This window comes from Hetaerina americana, unplaced genomic scaffold (assembly GCF_022747635.1).
Source record: "Hetaerina americana unplaced genomic scaffold, ioHetAmer1.1.p SCAF_3, whole genome shotgun sequence".
Classification (NCBI taxonomy): Eukaryota; Metazoa; Arthropoda; class Insecta; order Odonata; family Calopterygidae; genus Hetaerina; species Hetaerina americana.
Window position 1 is genome coordinate 55,702,585 of NW_027286874.1, and position 19,519 is coordinate 55,722,103.

The window sequence follows — 19,519 nt, forward strand, 5'->3', positions numbered from 1 at the left end:
TCAGCATAACAAAAACGTGGGCTATTGGTTTCGTTACGTTGACGATATACCCACCTATGGACCGGAACCAACCGACAGTTAGACTCCTTCCTTAATTTCCTAAACACTCTTCATCGGAATATCTCCTTCTCCATGAAAAAAGACATCAACGGCACCATCAACTTCCTCGAATTGACAATCACAATTAGGGATAATAGACACGAATTTGCAATTTATAGGAAACCCACATATACAGACCATATAATTTCTAATGATTCCGCACACCACTTTTCTCACAAACACACAGCCCTCCACTCCATGATCCACTGCCTCCTACACATCCCCCTTTCCCCCAAAAACTTCAAAATTGAACTCGTGAATATCACTAATATAGCTACCAACAATGGTTTCAACCCCAAACTAGTTGACACATTACTACAGAAAAAACAAAAAGCAATGGCCATAAAAAGCATTTTCGTATCACAGCCCGCAGTATCTAAAGATTTTAAGTGGTGCTCGATCCCGTTTCTGGGAGATCTTTCATGTAGGATTTCCAACTGCCTATCCACCTCACTCAAAGCAGCCTTCTACCCACCCATAACCCTCTCCAAACTTCTAGCCAATGGAAAAGACACCCAGGATAGCCTTCTCAAATCAGGCATTTATAAACTGAAATGCGAGGATTGCAACAGCGTTTATGTCGGTCAGACCGGCAGGAATATCAAGTTACGAGTCAAGGAACACGCTAGGTGTCACAAAAATCAGAATAACAACTCTCTCTTCGCCAAGCATTTACTAGAATTCAACCACAGTAGTGACTTTGTCCCAGAGATATTACACACACTCCCAAAAGGATTAAAAATGGACGCTCTCGAGCAATTAGAGATTAGAAGGCACTTGGTAAACTCCAACACGACACTTTGTAATGAGCAATTGTTCCCATACCCCTCCCCACTCCTCTCAGAAAAACTAGCCTGGAAATGGTCAAAACAATGCATCAACGCACCTGCGAGCCCCCACCCCTCTCAAATCCTTCCAACCCTCCCCGCCCCCACTCTGTCCTGAGGGTATATATGCTTGCTCTGTCTGTTTTGCAAATTTGTACCTGATGATGCCGCAAGTCGGTGAAACGCGTTGTACCGTATAATAAAATCTGTGGAAAAGTACGAGTCTTTCTTTCCTTTTAGTAATGGATATTAAATACTTCCACAAAGTGAAGCCTGAAACAATAGAATATATTCAATACCTCACCTTTGTATAACAATTCTTTTATTAAATGCATAGCTGGCAAACTTTTCTGGAATGAGATCATGTCAAAATGTACAGGATAAAAATATCAAAATACAATTAAAAAAAAACAAAAAGTTATACAAAATGCAATACAAAAAGTATATCATTAGGTATCATATGCCTACTGTTTTAGATGCATAGCTCAAGCTGCCTCAATTCCAACACAATTGGAGTACTTTCCCATTTTTTATTGTCAGCCATTGCTGGCGGCAGGTATTCCAGCTAAAAACAATAAGGGAGGTATTACCCCTACCAGTAAGAAGCCACAATTTTTAATTATATGATTTGATCAAACATACATTATTCATATTGTATTAATAAGTTAGATAATTTCATACACACAGTTACACTTGTTATTAAAGTTGAAGATCTAGACATTTGTCTGCATTATTATCATGTTATAATTTTGCTAGAGATCCAATCAATAAATGAGGACACCCGCGCGTACACTCCAGGGTACTGCTTAGAACCACAACCAATTCCTGATGATATAACTCCAATGATATGATGTTTATTATCTTTGCCTTTAACTACTAAAGGCCCACCAGAATCACCCTGAAAAAAAAACATTTGACTTCAGTATTTTTAGTCTTATTTTTAAAATTATTGTTTGAAATTTATAATTACACATAAATCTTATTGGTAGAGATTTATCAGTTCAAATATGGTGCACTGATGCACGCCAACCCCTTTTATATTCTTCAGAACTTGCATTAGCCAATGTAAAGCATTACATAGCTTCAACTAGACAGGAAAATTGAATAAATTTGCATATCCATAGTAGAGGTATGGCATCTTAATGATTAGAGCAGCTCCAGGTAATGCCTCAAGAAAATCCCATTCAGAGGGAGGTAAATCATTTCAAGCATGTTAAGTGGATTCTTCCATTTTCATATTTGAGCAAATTCTACTTAATTGACATAAGGTTAGCTGACATACAAACCTGACAAGCATCCTTCTTTCCTTGTCTGTCTCCTGCACAAATTTGAGAAGTTAGGATTCCAGATGGATAGCTTCTTTTTACACCTGCAGCAATTGTTGGTGCTGAATATGAACGTGAACATTCCTCATTTCCAAAGACTGTGACAGTCACTTCCTGCAAAATTGGGCTTTTATCTCCACCTAAAATATCATTTGATATTAATTACAATTCAGTCTCATTTGACATTAACAAAGCACATTAGTACCAATTCCTATTTGTTAGCCCATATATTTCACAGCAAACTTTATATCATTTCAATACTATGAGTTTAAGACATGGAATTTCTCGTGAATTATGATAGGTATACAGGTAGCTTACAGGGTAAGCTACAGGGTTCTACAGCTACAGGGTTGTAAGTTCTAGCTTAGCTACAGGGTTGTAAGTTCTAGCTACAGGGTTGTAAGTTTCTACATGAAGAGAAAGCATTAATAGTGTAAATTTAGATGTATAATTATTTCCAAGAAATGTAACTGCATACAGATATACTTCAAAATGCAAAATATATCCTGAAACTTGAATTATAGAGATTGATTAGAAAAGAAAATTACATCATAATTCACAAATCACTCTGTGGTTGAGAGAGAAAAGGAATAGGTTGCTATAGAAATTACCAAAAAACAGATGTCCCCATCCAGTTAGTTTAGCTCTTTCTCCAGTATAAGAATTCTGTTGGCTCGTATCAGTGGCTGATGGAAGACAAATAGTCCGTGCACCTCCGGGCCGTGTGATATCAACAGGTCTTTGCAAAGTGAGGACTGCTACATCATTGTATGTTGATGGTGAACGGTAGTTTGGATGGACAGCAACATCTGAAACTCTCACCTCTTCACCTTTGCCCTCCCCCAACCTAGTATCACGACGTAGATCAATCTCTCCCACCCGTACCACATCAGGGCGCCTGAAAAATCACATTACATATTATTGTTTAAATAAGTAAATAGAAAATTTTAAAGTTAAAAACTACATTTTTGTGTAAGAGCCTGTATATGATAAGTTATGTAGACATGGAACCTTAGAAAATATCTATTAATAGAACCAAAAGGCAAGAAGCTAGAGATTTCCTTAATTCAAATCACATCATTATAAAGAGTTGAAAAGTTGATTCTAATTCTATTTGCATCTTTTAGAATTAAATTATAATTTTTAAATGATGTCATTATAATTATTATATGCCACCTGTATTATTCTGAATATTTATATATCATATCATATATACCATAATATAGCCAGGGGGAACAGAGGACCAATTGTCCTTTATGTAAATATGCTTGATGCACAAAACTCCCTTAAAGCATGTATACAGTAAAACCTCATCATTTTGATCCTGCTCAATTTAAAATGATACAATTTGAATCAAAAAGCAGTCAATGAGCAGAAGTATCACGCATTGAGGGCTTATTAGAATGGATAAATCAAAATATGTCAGCATTGAAATTTGAAAATATAATCTCGTCCCTTGAATCACAAATATATATCCAAATTCCCTCAGACATTACATGCCATTAAATGTGTCTGTAATTCAGTTTTGCATACATTTTGCAGTCTACAATTCTGGTATTTGTTTCACGCAAAAAACTCCACTGCCCACAAAATGTGACTCTTTTGATAGGTCAATAGTCAACATGAAAGAAGAAATCAGATATACATAAGTTGATTCAGTATCTTAACCTTGAACCACTGGACCAATTACAAATTTTAGTTTATACCTTCAGTGTAGAATGCTAAATGCAGGATTCCTTGCTCAGTGAGAGGAAAAGATATATTATAGCCAGCCAGATCCATGCTGTTTGTATAATTTCCCTCAGCTTCAAGCATTTTATCTTATCACTGACTTTTTCAGTCAGTCAGTGGATTATGCGGAGGAAAGAGAGGTCACTGAAGCCCAGCTCTCGGAAGGAGGGTGAATGATAGTACCCTAGATCTAACCATTGGATATCCAAAAGGTATTACATGCAACTAGATTATTGCATCAATATTGCATGAGTATTAACATGTGGAATGCTTCATTACATAAACCATAATGCAATTTCCATTGTCATTAACTCATACCAAATGTCAGATCTCATAAGCTAGTATAAGTGGTAAAACTGGTGGTGGGTGACTTGATGACTTAAAAACCATAATTCTGTTTTGACTTAACAATTTTGATGAACAAAATAATGACAGTCAAGCTTCAATTAGTGAATAAATGTGATCTAAAGGTGAGCTGGAGCTTCTTAAATACCCTTTGCCATCCATTCACCAAATTTCTGCCTATGAAAACTATATTCTTCTCATTCAAAATTTAATGGACCTGCATCATTATAAAAACAAAATGAATTGCCGTTCTCCTTGCTAGTAAATATTAAAACATGACAATTGTATTTAAATAAAATAATGATATTATAGTTCTCTCACTGCTCTCTGTTTAAGGGGAAGACAGACTGGAGGAGAAAAAAAGCATGGCAATGATCTTTGTCCAAAGCTCAAAGCTTATCTTCCTCTCATGTCTAGCAATGAATTATGAAACACATATCCCCTTGTCCATACTACAAGGCAAAACAGAGTACATAATTCAGAAAGCAAAATAAATATGACAAGTAATTTTTGATATTCCATGCTTAGAGTAGGAATATTCTGGTTTTAAGTGAATGCTGAACACTAGAGTCGTATTGCAATACCAAATCATTTTACAAAAATCTATTTCAGTTCAACAAAACTTACACAAAGGTAGGATCACAAATCATTAAAAAACTGAAGTGGAATACATACAAGTGAATAGCAGAATTTTATCAAGCTGTTCAATGACCACAGTAACTGAACAGCATGATGAGGCAGTGATGATGAAATGATATTTACATGAACTTGTTACTCATAAACCTCAATTATTTATTACAGTAAACATAATTCCTTGAAAAGTAGAAATTATTACAAAAAATGACAAACAAAATTTAAAAAAAAAAACCTTTAAATCCTTACCGCCGTCTAGTGCAGTGAGCAGCAGTCAGAACAGATAACTGACTCAATAATGAGCCTCCACAATACCAGTCCACTGTCCCACTGCTAGTGTATTCCCCAATCGCAACCTAAAAACATATAAGATTTAGGTAAAATGAACATACTTCAGGTTGCACTGTCAGTTACAACTTCGATTGATTCATAATTTCCATCTTTTACAGAAAAATAATATTTCAGTTGAATAAAAAATTCTATGCCACTCACAGTCCATGGAGATTCAGCTGATGAAGTAAGGGAGACACCTCCAATAGCTGCACCAAGTATTTGTTGGCGTTCAAAATTATATCTTCTCCTTGCCTCCAGTTTACCAACCTCATCTCTTTCTAGTACCCCACAGACTGTAAAAATAAAATTATTACAGTAACTTGACAAATAATGGCTCTAATTATAATTGAGAATTAAGTAGAGCATACGAGTACATTCACATCATGTTCTTTTCCTAACCACTACCTGTTCCTCCTGTTCTATGAGCAACATCAATGTCAGTGTTAAAAGAAGGCTGATATGAAGGACGAAATGTTGGTGGAAATCTTCTTGGTGGGGCATTTCCTATGTTTTTTCTATTCCCCTGTGATGGTTGTGCTGCTGAAGTGGGCCTATTGGCTGTTTTTTTAGGAAGGTTTGGTCTTAAGGTGGGACAGCAGACATAGGTACCACCTCCTTGGTTATGAAAACCTTCATCTCTGTTTGGCCTAGAATATTCAATATTGCACATATGTATATTATTATTAATATAATATACATGTTTATTATTAAATACAAAGTTGTTATTCAATAGAGATGTGGATTGACTGAATTTCACATTTACATATTGATCCTCACAGAGCAGATAATTCTATGTGAACAAGATATTACAAACATTGGATAATTAGTGGCAATCACCCATGAATAAACTAAATTGACTGATTAATCCTAAGAAATAAACAATAAACACAGTTATCAACCCAAAGGTCAGCTCGATAGGTGATGGTAGAGTTCACCCAATACTAATCCAATCAGCATGTGAAATTCACACATCAGTGCAGGGAGGCCAGCTCCTTTCTCTGTGCCGCCTGTGGTTTCCCAGAAGTTCCAGTACCCAAAAAATCCTTAGCTTAGGTGAAGCTGAGAATAACCAGAGGTGTGTCCGGGAACTGAACCTAGGCCCTCCAGTCAGTAGTCCAATGCTCTATGCCTGGACTACCACATACAAATGTTGTATGGCCACACCTCTGGAAGATCTTTGCTATCATAAACAATATCATTCATGTATGCATAAGAAATTTACCATCTCTGCATGTAAACTACTCTAATTTGTACAAGTCATGTCTTAGACAAAAAGTAAAACAGTATTGGTAAGTGCAAGTGAAATGCAATGGTTCCAGATGCATACTGCTGTGAAATTTTATGGTAGTCTAAATGGTTCCATTTACTTGAATGATCATGCTTATGATTGTACAAGTCTACATGAAATACTACCTTGATCAAAAAGTTCCCGGAATAACCACCGTGTGGCGCTCCCATCGTTCCGATTTTAGTTCTGTTTTTTTTTGTTAAATTGGTACATCTGTTGTTGATTTTCCCTTTAAATCTTAGTGTCATAACTTGACATTTGCAAAAGTTACGTAGCCAAGAGTACATCTATCTCTGTGTGTGTTGGCGATTTTTTACAATTGCAGAAATGGATTTAAATTTGCAACAACGAACTTGTATTAAATTTTGCGTAAAAAACGGATTTAGTGGCGCACGGACGTTGGAAATGTTGGAAAAGTGTTTCGGTAACGATTCTCTAAAAAAAACGGTCGTTTACCAGTGGCACGAGCGGTTCAGAAGTGGTCGTGAGTCAATCGAAGATGATGAACGCAGTGGCAGACCATCGACATCGAAAGTCGGTGAAAAAATTGATAAAGTAAAAGAAATGTTGGTCAATAACCGCAAATTAACCATCAGAGAAATAGCGGAGGACTTGAACATTGCCTATGGATCCGCCCAAGACATTGTGGTTAATGATTTGGGTTTCCGTCGTGTAGCAGCAAAGTTGGTGCCAAAAGACCTCAATTTCATGCAAAAAAGAGACCGTGTTGACGTCGCTGAATCCGATCCCACATTCATCAAAAGGATCATTACTGGAGACGAGACGTGGGTTTATGAGTACGACACGCAATCCAGACATCAGGCAAGTGAATGGCGTTCACCAAATGAGCCGAGACCAAAAAAACCACGTCGTTTTCAGTCAAAAAAGAAGGCAATGCTGACGGTTTTCATGGATTACAACGGTGTAGTGCATCATGAATTTTTGCCAGAAGGCCAGACAGTAAACAAAGAGTATTATTTGGGCGTTATGAGACGTTTGCGTGAAGCAATTCGCCGAAAGAGACCAGAAATGTGGGCAGAAAACTCGTGGATTTTGCACCATGATAACGCACCGTCGCACAGTGCTATCATTATTCGTAATTTTTTGACGAAAAATGCAACAAATACCATCCAACAGCCACCGAATTCACCTGATTTGGCTCCCTGTGACTTCTTTCTGTTCAATCGAGTTAAAAAAACCATTACGGGGAACGCGTTTTAGCAGCCGAGAGGAAGTAATGGAAAAATCGCAGGAAGCACTGATGGACATACCGAAAACCGAATATAAAAAATGTTTCGAGGATTGGATCAAGCGCTGGCATAAGTGTGTTGCAGTCGATGGGGATTACTTTGAAGGGGACAATATAGATTTAGATGAATAAACTTGTATTTTTAATTTTCTGAATAAATTCCGGGAAATTTTTGATCAAGGTAGTATTTCAAATGGCTGCCCTATATTCGTATGAAGCTGGGGAGTAATGATGATAGATTAAATGTAAAATAGCAAGTGTTTCAACAAAAATAACATTGGTTCAAGTCATAAAACAACAATCAAACATCATTCAAAAACAGCAACCGTGAAACTTTTAAAATAGCAGTACATTTAACTGTATTTAAACTGATAGTTCATTTGTTTGGGAATCCAAAAAAAGGTGAACAATCAAGGTTGATGCTTAAGAAGTATTAAAGGGTTATGGTTTAGGTGTTTTAAGTTAAAAATAAGGTTTACAAAATGACATAAAAAAATCTAAAAAATAAGAAACCAACAATAACTGAGTTATACTACTGCTATATTTGCAAAATGGCATCATTTAAATATGTGGAACTATGTTGAAAAAATACTTACATGCAAAACTGCTGCTTTTGGGTCGACTTCAACTGGGGGCAGCTGCCTATAGGGACACATGTGGTAGGGACCCCATTATAATCTGAACAACTGAGCAATTCATAAGCGTCACTTTCTTTAGAAATATCTGTCTCTCTCTCATTGTAATCTCTGTAGTAGTCATAAGTCTCTTGGCCCTCAAACCAGCCATAGCTCTGTGCATTTATCTGCACACCTGAAAAAGTAAAAAAAAGAGAATAAATGAATCTTATGGATTATATTGTATTCTTCTATACCACGAATAAATAATATTTAACCATATACATGGTCTAATTCTTATTTCACACAAGTGTTGCTCCACTATACTCAATTTCAGGCAGACAATACCATGAGACATTACATTCCTCATCCTGATAAAAAATAATTTTATTTTATCTACAAAGTTTATGTTATTTGAAACGTCATTTCCAACAATAACAATAGTGAAGGAGAGTTAAAGCATTCAGTTCCTTCAAAAATTCCTCCAGAAATTGCATAATTAATTCAATTTCATAGTAAAACACAGTAATCAACCCGAAGATCGGTTTGGTAGGTGATGGTAGAGTTCACCCAGTACTAAGCCCGACGACGAGTGAAATTCACACATCAGGGTAGGGGGGCCAGTTCCTTTCCCCTTGCCGGTTGTGGTTTCCCAGGAAGACCTAGTACCCGAAAGATCTCATAGCTTGGGTAGAGCTGCAGGTGCCCAGAGTGCCTCGCCCGGGCCCCTCCGGTCAGCAGTCCAACACTCTACCCCTGGATTACCGCGATCCTCGAATAATAATATATGTACCTCGAAAAAAGCACATGTAAAAATAGTAACGTTTAATGAAAAAAATAATTAACTAGAATTCCTGCTTGCTTTCATTTCCATGTATTATTTTACGGATAAAAGAAACAATTGTTCAAACAATTGGTCAATTGTTTAAACTCACAAAATTTCAGGAAATGAGAAAAAGGGCACTAACTGTATCCAACAAGAATGAGAGCAAACTTCATACGGATCGAGTGGGATACGATTTACGTTCGTCTCATTCTCGCGCCCAGCCTAGGTTAGAGAACACGCCTGCCGGTTATGTGGAGAAATCGAATCCCACCGAGAGCATGCGCAGAAAATATACAACTTTATTTCAGTTATAACGCTCCTATTTACATAATTGACGGTATATCAAAATCTCCACTTTTGGAGAAGATATATCAGTAGATTACATGCAGATGGAGTGTCGGACCGACCCCCACCCCTTAGAAAGCTCCTAGATCCGCTCTTGGCCGAGGGCCAAGGATTTTTTATATGAATTTCTTATTACATTAACAGACGGTGAGCTTTTCAACAAAATACATTGTTAATGCTTTCGCAATGCACTTACATACATATTCCTCCGCATTTACCATGCGCTCAACGTCTAGCGAACAATGCATCGAAAAATTATGTGTAGAGAAATATAATTTTCCATTTAAATACCATTACTAGTAATTAGACTGTGCACTCTTTGGTTGTTTACAAGAACTTATTTACTATATTGAGCATCCTTCAAAGCGTTATCGCAGTGAATTACGTCATGTCTTCCATGCCTTTTATCCCATAAAATGTTCGTTTAATTCTGAACAAATCGGTGAAAGCACGATCAAAATCGGGTTCCAACATTCTGGAATTATAAGCGGTAGTAGTAGCAGACAAAGGATATTCCTGATAGCTGATAAGTGCCCCGAGTTTTGCGTTCAATGCGGCATCAGTTAAGCACCCTCACGTCCCAACACTTACCCGAAAGAGGGAAAAGGGCATTAAAACAAACGTACCGCAGGACAATGAACGTAGCGGGTACCTCGGTCGGACATTGCACAATCTCTTCCCACGCCATTGTTAAATTTACCCGTCTCCGTGATTGGCCACCTTGATTCAATAATGAACTTAGTCCACTACCGACGCTCCCGCAGTAGTGAGAGGCTCGAAAATCGTAGGTGATGGAGTTTTGAGACTAAAGTATCTTGCTGTGCATACTTCATGATGAGAATTCGGGGTTGGATATTCCGCAAAAACAATGGGCTGCTCAGGGATAATCAACAGTTGACCATATATACTGTTTTTATACAATGGGAACAAACAGCTTGGTTCTTTTATTTTCCATTCATCAATATACATTAATGTATATTTACTGCATACGCAGATTCCTTCACAAAAGATGGATGGATGACGCGCTCCGCAGATTTACTCCATATACCTCTTTGATCCCATTCATTTCGTCGTTATGGCTGCCGTTCAATTCTTAGCTTCCTTTCTTTCCTGCTGCATGCTACCGCTTCCCTGAAAATTGCAGGTACTCGCAAGGTCGACCGTGAGGGCAAGAGACTCCGATTTGCTCCCGGCGGTCTGCGGAGAGAGCCACGGAAAAGAGAGGAGGGATTAACTTCCGTTGCACCTACGGGCCCCAAATTCTTAATGGCACAACAAATCAAGCAAAGGGGAATTGCACAAAACGCCGTGATCGGTTCGAGGACTAAAAACCTGAGTGCAAGGAGAAGATTAAATGGATCATGCTATGTGTACACAGACAAAGGTAAAAAGGCAATAGACGAGGCTCACCGCTCGAGTTACTTATGAGCCAGCACCATGTTCTACTGGTCATAATATCGTCTGTGTTTCATCGGATAACGCGACCGATATTAAAGTCAAATACATGGTACATATTTATGAAACAAAAAACTTGACAGGAGATGCAATTCCGCGTTAAGCACTCAGATTAGTCATTAAGAGCGAGCTATTGCCCGTGGAGTACCAAAGCTATACATCCCTAAAGTATGACAGAAGACAAGATTCACCGATGTGTATACCTTGCTGGCTTTGAAAGCATTCAAATTTGATATAACTACCCACGCATAGGCATTAAAATCATATGTTTAGGTCCAAGGGACATTTTAGGTGCTGCCTGAAAGGGAAATTTATCAGGAAATCATAATACCCATCAATGTTAATTTACAAACTTCAGGGCCACAACAGTACAATATAGGCTTCAATGGATACTTAGAATCTTGATACCATTTAAATTATGAATGATAAATACATTAAATGGTACATGGATTAATGACGAGAGCATTCTCGTGTGTGCATTTTAGGAGTGGTCGTAAACATTGTTGCCGAAGGAGCAATTTCTCGATCCGTTTGCTATGAAAAGGTAAATCTTGTGGATAAATGGTAAAAACTCTCCTCTCCAATCCTTCCCATCAAGATCACCTCGGAATTCAGGCATATTTTCTAGGAAGCCTCCCTCTTACTTCTTAGGGTATTACCCTCCTAATACCTTCGCAAACGGCCTAAATTGTCGGTATTCTCCCACTAATAACTACTACTACCCAAATGCCCAAGTCGTAGGCCATAGGACCCAAGATGCAAGTGTTTGGAACGTTTTTAAAGACTTTATTAACTCAAAAGAGTCACCTCGACCTCATGGCCTTGAAGAGTAAGCTGTCACACTTTCAGATCAAGTCCCGACTCTCTCTGCAAGTTCCCCACTTTTTATCCAACAGAAACCGGAACCATTTGCTTGACCGTTGGTTTTACGGTAGGCGCATGTCACTGTCTATAAGCGAAATCTGCTTGATACAATTCAAGAAATGCTTAATCGTCTTTCTTCCTTTTTTCTAATGTTAAAAGTGTCGCGACAAATTTATATAAGTATCTGCTATCAAAGTAATCAGCTGCTTTCAGGTCGCAAGGGGATGGCCAGTTTTAAATATGACTTACATGGAGTTGCAAGTGGTCTACTCCATATAAGTCATTCTGGAGTAGGTGATAAAAAGAAGTTATCATTGATGTTCGTTTTAAAGTTCATTTCCTAAATTTGTAGAAAAATATTGAAGGAAAAAATTATAATTATTATAACGCTTCAAATGTGGTATCTCCCTTCCCTCAAATAGCTTTAAATGCATAGTCTTCCCATATTATTACCACCTACATCCTTAACCTTGGTTTTCTTAATCGACCCTCAAAAAAGATTTTAAAGTTACATGGATAACTTTAAAGGTCACGAAATGCTATTATCTTAGTATCCAACTTACGCTAACACTAAGAACCTATTATTCAGAATAGTTAAATTGTTTTACCGCCACTAACGTGAAAAAAAGGTAACGTTTTTGCCCTTACCTCGAGACTTGTAAGGACCTTGAAAAATACCTCCATGGCCACATGAAGCGTAACCGCTTTTAAAGACCATATCAATATTGAATGATTTTGAAGAAGAAAAAGGTTTGGTAAAACAATTTTGTTTGAGGAATAATCTATACACTTATAAATATGTTCGCTAAAATTAACCAGCGGAAATAAAATGAACAGACACTATAGGACGATCGAGTTCAGATAATTAAACTCATTTTCGTGTTACCAACGTATGACGAATAGTTTAACAGAAAAACCTCCAATGCTGTGCAGAAAAACTAAGCGAAATTAAATTATGCAACTCCCTCGTAGAATATGAGAATAATTCCAAGCAAACCATAGAGTCATGGCACAAATTGCTGGCTGGAAGATAGCAAGAGCAGTTGATTCAAGCAGTGTTTACACTAAATACCATAATGAGCAATTGCCAACGCCAGCGTAATCGTAAAATATCTCCTTTGATTATACGTCTTCCGATACAAGGTATTTTCATTTTGGTGGTTATCTCCTTCCCACTCATTTACTACTTCACGGACAGTCCGTAGGTTTTGATTTACGATACGATCTCATAAATTTCTCTAAATCCGGTTGGTAACATTTTCTACGCAGAATTACACACTCAAGCTTTAAGACGAAGAAGGTTACAAGGCCAATTATAGTGCGTCTGAATCAGGAACAACTCCAAATGGACCAAAAATCCTATTCTATAAAGGCAGGTATCCTTCAGAATTTTTTCCTTCTTTAACCGTTCGTTAATACTAACATTTGTAACAATGTTACATTTTAATTAAATAAGAACTTTTCAGCAACTAATTTGTGTTGATAATGTATAAGATTTATCCTCTATTGTTGCTGAAATTAGTCGCAAAAATGATATGACTTAATCAGCATGTTAACTTGGCATTTTCTTGCTCACATATTAAAAACGAAGGTTCTGCTTCCAGTAGGAAATGAAAAATATAGCCCAATTCTAGAAATTAGTTCACATATACCTTCAATTATTCGTTGAAAGATAACTCGTTTTACGTTTGTGAATTCAAAAAAATGTTATTAAATTGTATAAGCATGGCAATATCCTTTAGTACGCTTATGGTTAAATTGCAAAATCAATGGCCAACATTGAAGAATCATCAACGGATTTCAATGTTGAATTAAAATATTTTCACATTTAAATGATCACCAAAAATATGATTTCTTGTGGTGACTTACAGACATAGAAAACAAACATCCATTACCATATTTAGCGTGGCAGCCTGGTAGATGAAGTCTTTGATTATTGAGTGGAGGTTTTGGGATCAAATGATCAAGTGATGCCTCTAGACACCCCTATTTTCACTCAGGCTGTCTTTCTGAATGGCAGATCTTTCTGGAGAACCGAAGTCGGCACGGGAAGGAAACCCCCCCATCCATACCGTGAATGAACCAATGTTACACGCATTAGGACTTGGTTCAAGAAGAGCTCCACCTCCCTCCTTCCCTATAAAAAAAACACCTCAGAGTTGATTACTGCGGGTTTTCATCCTTTAATAGGAATGGGGATAATGAAAAAACTTTTAAATCTATAAAACAACAACAATATAAGTTTTCGGCGCCGAAGGTTACGCTGGGCTTAAAAAAATATAATGTCAGCAAGTAGTCTAAAAAGCTCGATTGCACTCATAAAATGGTCTGTTGACAAGTATGCCTTAAAGTTGTTTGCATCTCTTAAGGATTAAGGTGTAAATTAGAGTTAGTTCAACCATTGAAAGTTTCACCTGCGGGCCTACATAGTTCTCAGAAATTCTTGTGCGCCAATTTGTTATGCAAAACAATTCTGGGAAGTTTCGAACAATACCTACACATTAAGAATCCAGGGATATCTCCCTACCGAGAAGCGACATATCGCAAGATTTATACTGTGGCAATCGCAGTAACATTGGGTTTCCCGGCGTGAACGGTTATTTCACACCGTAAACAACATATAGCATAAAAACAGCATCGGGCAAGAAAACGACCACGCTTTCGATTGGATTCGACCCCGCGACCTCTGGGTTGTCCGCAAAATAATAAGCGACTAGCATTTGATAAACAATTGCAGCATTCCGCAAACAAATATTCCACATCGCAGGAAACTATTTGTACATCGATGTCACAGAAAAAATATTTAATTCTGCCGGAAACGGTTTCCCATATCAGTGTCCTGGGTTCACCGGCGGCGGCCATGAATATTTTTCTGTCTAGATGGCTTTAGATCCCGAGTGAAGAACACTTCATGTTAAACCGTTAAACTGTGGATTTTTTCGTTAGTTTTTCCGATGCCCGGCTTTACTCTGCCTCGCCACCTCTCTTGAAAGTAACCTTGTCTACCCTCATCCAATGAGCCCTGAAAGTGCAAATGACCTCACCAGCAGATAGCTCCATCCTCCAATAGATTTATCCAAAAAGGACGAAGGACATTCACAGTTTTAAGAAAGTAAGTGCAAATTCAGAGAATAACCAGTTAAGCAATGTGTTTCGTATGAAACGGAAACTCAGCTCAGAAAATTTGACCATGAAGACTGAACGATAACACTTCATCACAGATTAATCCACGAAACTAGAGCCATAATCCAAGAGTCATACACTGTGCACTCACCGAGCAGGAGCAGCACCAGCGGCACCATCCCCATGGTTCTTTTGGCGGGGAGCAGGTTCGCTTGACGAGAAGGCGCTGAGGTGCGCGGGAGGCGTCAGACACAGACGGAGTCACTCGGACAATTAGAAATATTCCACTCCGTCCACGGCGGATTGCGAGGTTTCACACCACCGCCAATTCAGCACCGGTAATCCTCTAAATCCGGCGAGTAGGCCCCTCTTGACTTGTGGACACAGAAAGCGGCGGCATCCGAACACAGTGTCGGCCACGAAACGTTCAACCTCGCGTACACAACAACCTCGTTCTTAACACTTTGAATCCCGCTCCTTCTTCTCCTCCCCCCTTCTACCTGAAAAATCACCCCTCTCCCTCTCATGCGTCATTCCAATCGGGTTAGAGGAAGGACCGAGGAAGAAAAGTGGAAACGAAGGGAAGGGGCGAAATGAGGAGGAGGGGAAGGGAGAGAGAGAGAGAGCAAAACCGGAGAGGGAAAGGGTTATAACGAGGAAGGTTGGAGAGGAGAGAGGGAGGGAGAAGACGAGAGGATGGCGACCTCAAGAGGAAGATGAGTTGCCACCTCCGATTGGACGACGGGCGACGTATGGTCCGGAGGGCGTCAAGGAGACCGTCGTCGGGGAGAAGTGATACAAATGGCAGTCGAGGTATTGGAACGCGACGGGGTGGCCTCAGCCTTGCCCCGCGCGGGCAACGATGAACAAGGCTCGGCCCGCGCTGTGTTCGCGATGGTCGACGGGGCCAGGCGAGAGCGAGCGACGAGATCCGGTACACCACGATGATAGCGAGGAAAGTATCTCGAGATTAAAAGGACCTCACTTCACATTACCTCCTTTATAAATGGTACCGTCAGGGCGATGAGACCGCAAACGGTGAAGCCCCAAGGACGGGAAAGCCTACGGTCCATTCTAAGAAGAAAGCGATTATTTCCTGGCTGTCCACAGAAGGAGGGGAGAGAAGAAAAACATTCCTTCAAGAGTATGTACATTTATATTCGAAAAATCTCCTTGGACGTCACAAGAGGCGTCGTGCGTCACGGATTTGGTGACGTCGAGGGCTATAAACAGAACGTAAAAATTATCAAAAGTTGTGGCGGTATGGGAAGTTGTTGCGGCTGTCTCTGTGGCGACGACGATTCGATAAAATGCGGTCGGAAGTGCCCGCTAAGAATGTGTACGTACAAGGTATTAAAATGATGTATTTTAAAGATTCGCGGAAATACTATAGCATGTAAATGAACTTTTAGATAATTGTTTAATCAGTGAACACAGAAAGCCTGCCTGCCTGACCTGCCTGCAGCAGATTTTTTAATGCTTTAGAACAAAAAAAGATATTTGAAATTATTTAAGTATTTTAGGTTCTTAAAGACTACCATTATATATAAATATATATATGATATTTTTCAGGGCATGCAAACTGCCCCTTTATCAATAATAGCAATACTAATCCATCTACAACAGGGGTGAGGAAACTTTTTTGAATAAGTCACATATGGGTGTTCACTTAATTATTAGGCGGCGGGCCAGTTTTTTAGCGGAAGTTGGGACTCAAAAGAGAATAGAATATTATCTCACCGTGTTATATCTAACATTACTCTCGAGGGGTAGAATAAAGTGATCGGAGGGCTTTAACCGATTCGCCCACACTATCTTCCCCACATCTGACTTTGGTCTTCGTCATATAATATATGTACATAATGAACTATACCAGAATAGAGAATTCCGTTATGACAAATAAAACAAAGTCACAGTAATCCCAAAGCTCAACTTTGAACAGCTAGCAGTCAAAAAGCTGAGATTAAATAAACAGAATCCATAATTGGTATGTTTAAAGGAAATAATAAATTGGGGAAACGGGAAGTAAATGATAAATAATAGCGAGTTTTTATTTTTTGGACGAGACCTACATTTTTAAATGTATGGATTTTCCTTTGTAACTTAATGTGAGGTTACAATACCGGTAACTAAAAAAAAATAATTTTTTTCACAGTTCACCAAATCGATGTATTTGCTAAATCTCATTTTTCCAACTTTTTACGGATTAAATGCTCAAGTTAATACGAAAATATAAAGTATTTTGATAATCTGCGATAATTCGCAAAAACATTGGGAGGGTGATGAGACCAAGCATTATAGAATTAAAACTGATGTAAATATAAGAGACTCATGTAAATGAGACGGAGGTATTATACATTTTAGTAATCATGCCGCCTTCGTCAATTGAAGAGAAGAAAATTATATATACTTAGGATGATGCGGACGTTGAAGTAAAATGTAAAAGAGGGAAAAATCTAGCTTAACGTAAGTTACTACGCCCCCTTCGTCACAGGAAGAATCTATGACTACGCTAAGTACATTGATCATATATGGATAAGTACTTTGATTATTCTAACGGAGATATTATACGCACTACGAGACACAATGCAAAACACAAACTAGGGGCGGATCTAGGATTTCCATTCGAGTACATCATGTTCTTTTCGTGGTTTAAGTTAATCATACCTGATAGCCCCCGGTATCTTTCAAAACTTGAGCGCTTTTAAACAAATCTATTGATAACTCCTTCCATAACGAGGTCAATGCTTCTATGTATGTGCGGAAAAACTAGGAGGTTTTGGGGGGTGGGCGCCATTACCCTAGAATCTTCCACTAATAGATAAATGAAAAACATAGAAGCATAGCAGAACACTCACGCAATGACTATGTAGAATGTTCCGCCGGTGACCTCCTCCCTTCTCTAACGGAACACACAGACATGCATTGCTAAATTTGATTTATGGTATGGAAATATTCGGAATGAGTAGGAATTCAATCGCAAACGACATACCTCTTATTTCTCTAAAAAACGAATGACGCGAGCTTCAACTCAATGGAATTGGATTGAATAACTGAATATCTTTTAGAAGAACTTTTGATTGTCCGGAAATACCGCTTTTGGAATCCTTAGCGCCCACAAAGGTCAAGAGAATCCGAGGCGGGAGAAAGCAGATAGGCGGCGCTCCGGAAATCCCCTCACCTTGTGTTCCTCCCACTTCAGCGTCCGAAGTGTTCCGCAGACCGCGAAATCCTTCTTTACTTCCCCAAACCTCAAACTTGTGCCGAAGAGAGAATCTTGGGGAAAACCAAATCCACGGGAAGGGTGGTCTAACGAAAAGCGTCAAGTCAGGTACACGTGTGCCTAATTTGTTTACTGAAGGCTTCAACCACTAGGTTTATTTTCTCATTCTAAAAACAACGTCCCATGGCATTTACTTTGGCAAACATCTCCTAGGTCAGTGAGGCCAAAAATCCAAATGCATCGTCATTTAAGCGTACGTCACACAGGCACGTACCCAGCTGGCGATTTGCGAAATCCTACTGCAATCTTAATGACACGATTCATTAACTGACTAACGGGAATGAGGCCCACGAAAGCTGTTGGACTTAAGCATGTAACATGAAAATTAGGCTCTCTTGTTTAATGCACGTTTGCCATGCGGATCGCTCATTAACCAACGCCCAATTCGTCGCCACGAGGCTTTGCGAATGGTTTGGCTGGTCTCAAACATTGCATTTGATCTCGTTAGCCGACGAAATGAAAGCTCTTGTCTCCCGTTTGGACGTATCCCTAAAAGATTAATGATCCTACTGCTATCATTATCGAGGATAATCCTTCCTTCAGATCGGTTTTTGGAATTGAGGACGAGTCGGAGTTCTCACAAATTTGTGAAAGTGTGGCATGTGAAAGTTTCCAGGGAGGTGGGACCGGTAGCGCGTCTACTCTCATGAAGAGAGAGTGATAACGTGCGTAATCGAGGATTCTGAATTTAAATGTTTCACCAAACATAATTACTCAATATAAATCACAGAATGACTCACCCGAAACCGATTTATACGCCAAATATGGTCATTCGAGGATGAACGAAATAGGAGGTTGAAGTTGTCGCAGGTGGTGTGACACTCCCAAGTATTTCCCTGACCACATATATTTCAACTTAAACGCTTACCTACTAATCTATTCTTTCACATTTGAGTGCTACCTAGTGAAGCGAGGCTAACAGTGAAATCATGATTTAAAGTCCAGATTTCCGATTGTTTTGTCTTCTACTATTTTCAAAAGGAATTTGCCTCTTATTTATATCCCTAATATTCAAAAATCAAGGCATAGAAAAGGTTCGCAAACATAGATTGAGTCGTTAGCTGCTCTCTATTTGAAAAAAATTAGTGCCTTAAAACGTGATATGGATAAGCCATTTTCCTTCCATTTAATTCTTTCGACGCTTATGTGCGTATGCATATGTGTGTGAGTGTGTATATA

At 38.7% G+C, this 19,519-nt stretch overlaps 1 protein-coding gene across 1 annotated transcript; it reads right to left on the minus strand.

The window, feature by feature from the left end:
* Positions 1 to 1,244: 1,244 nt before the first annotated feature.
* Positions 1,245 to 15,894, minus strand: LOC139690604 (mite allergen Der f 3-like). The gene is made up of 8 exons (XM_071588087.1): positions 15,209 to 15,894; positions 8,427 to 8,640; positions 5,699 to 5,940; positions 5,453 to 5,586; positions 5,210 to 5,316; positions 2,863 to 3,149; positions 2,213 to 2,391; positions 1,245 to 1,824 (listed from the first exon to the last, which is right to left on the minus strand). The coding sequence occupies exons 1-8, from the start codon at positions 15,240 to 15,242 to the stop codon at positions 1,663 to 1,665; spliced, it is 1,359 nt and encodes a 452-aa protein (XP_071444188.1). The 5' UTR covers positions 15,243 to 15,894; the 3' UTR covers positions 1,245 to 1,662.
* Positions 15,895 to 19,519: the final 3,625 nt, after the last annotated feature.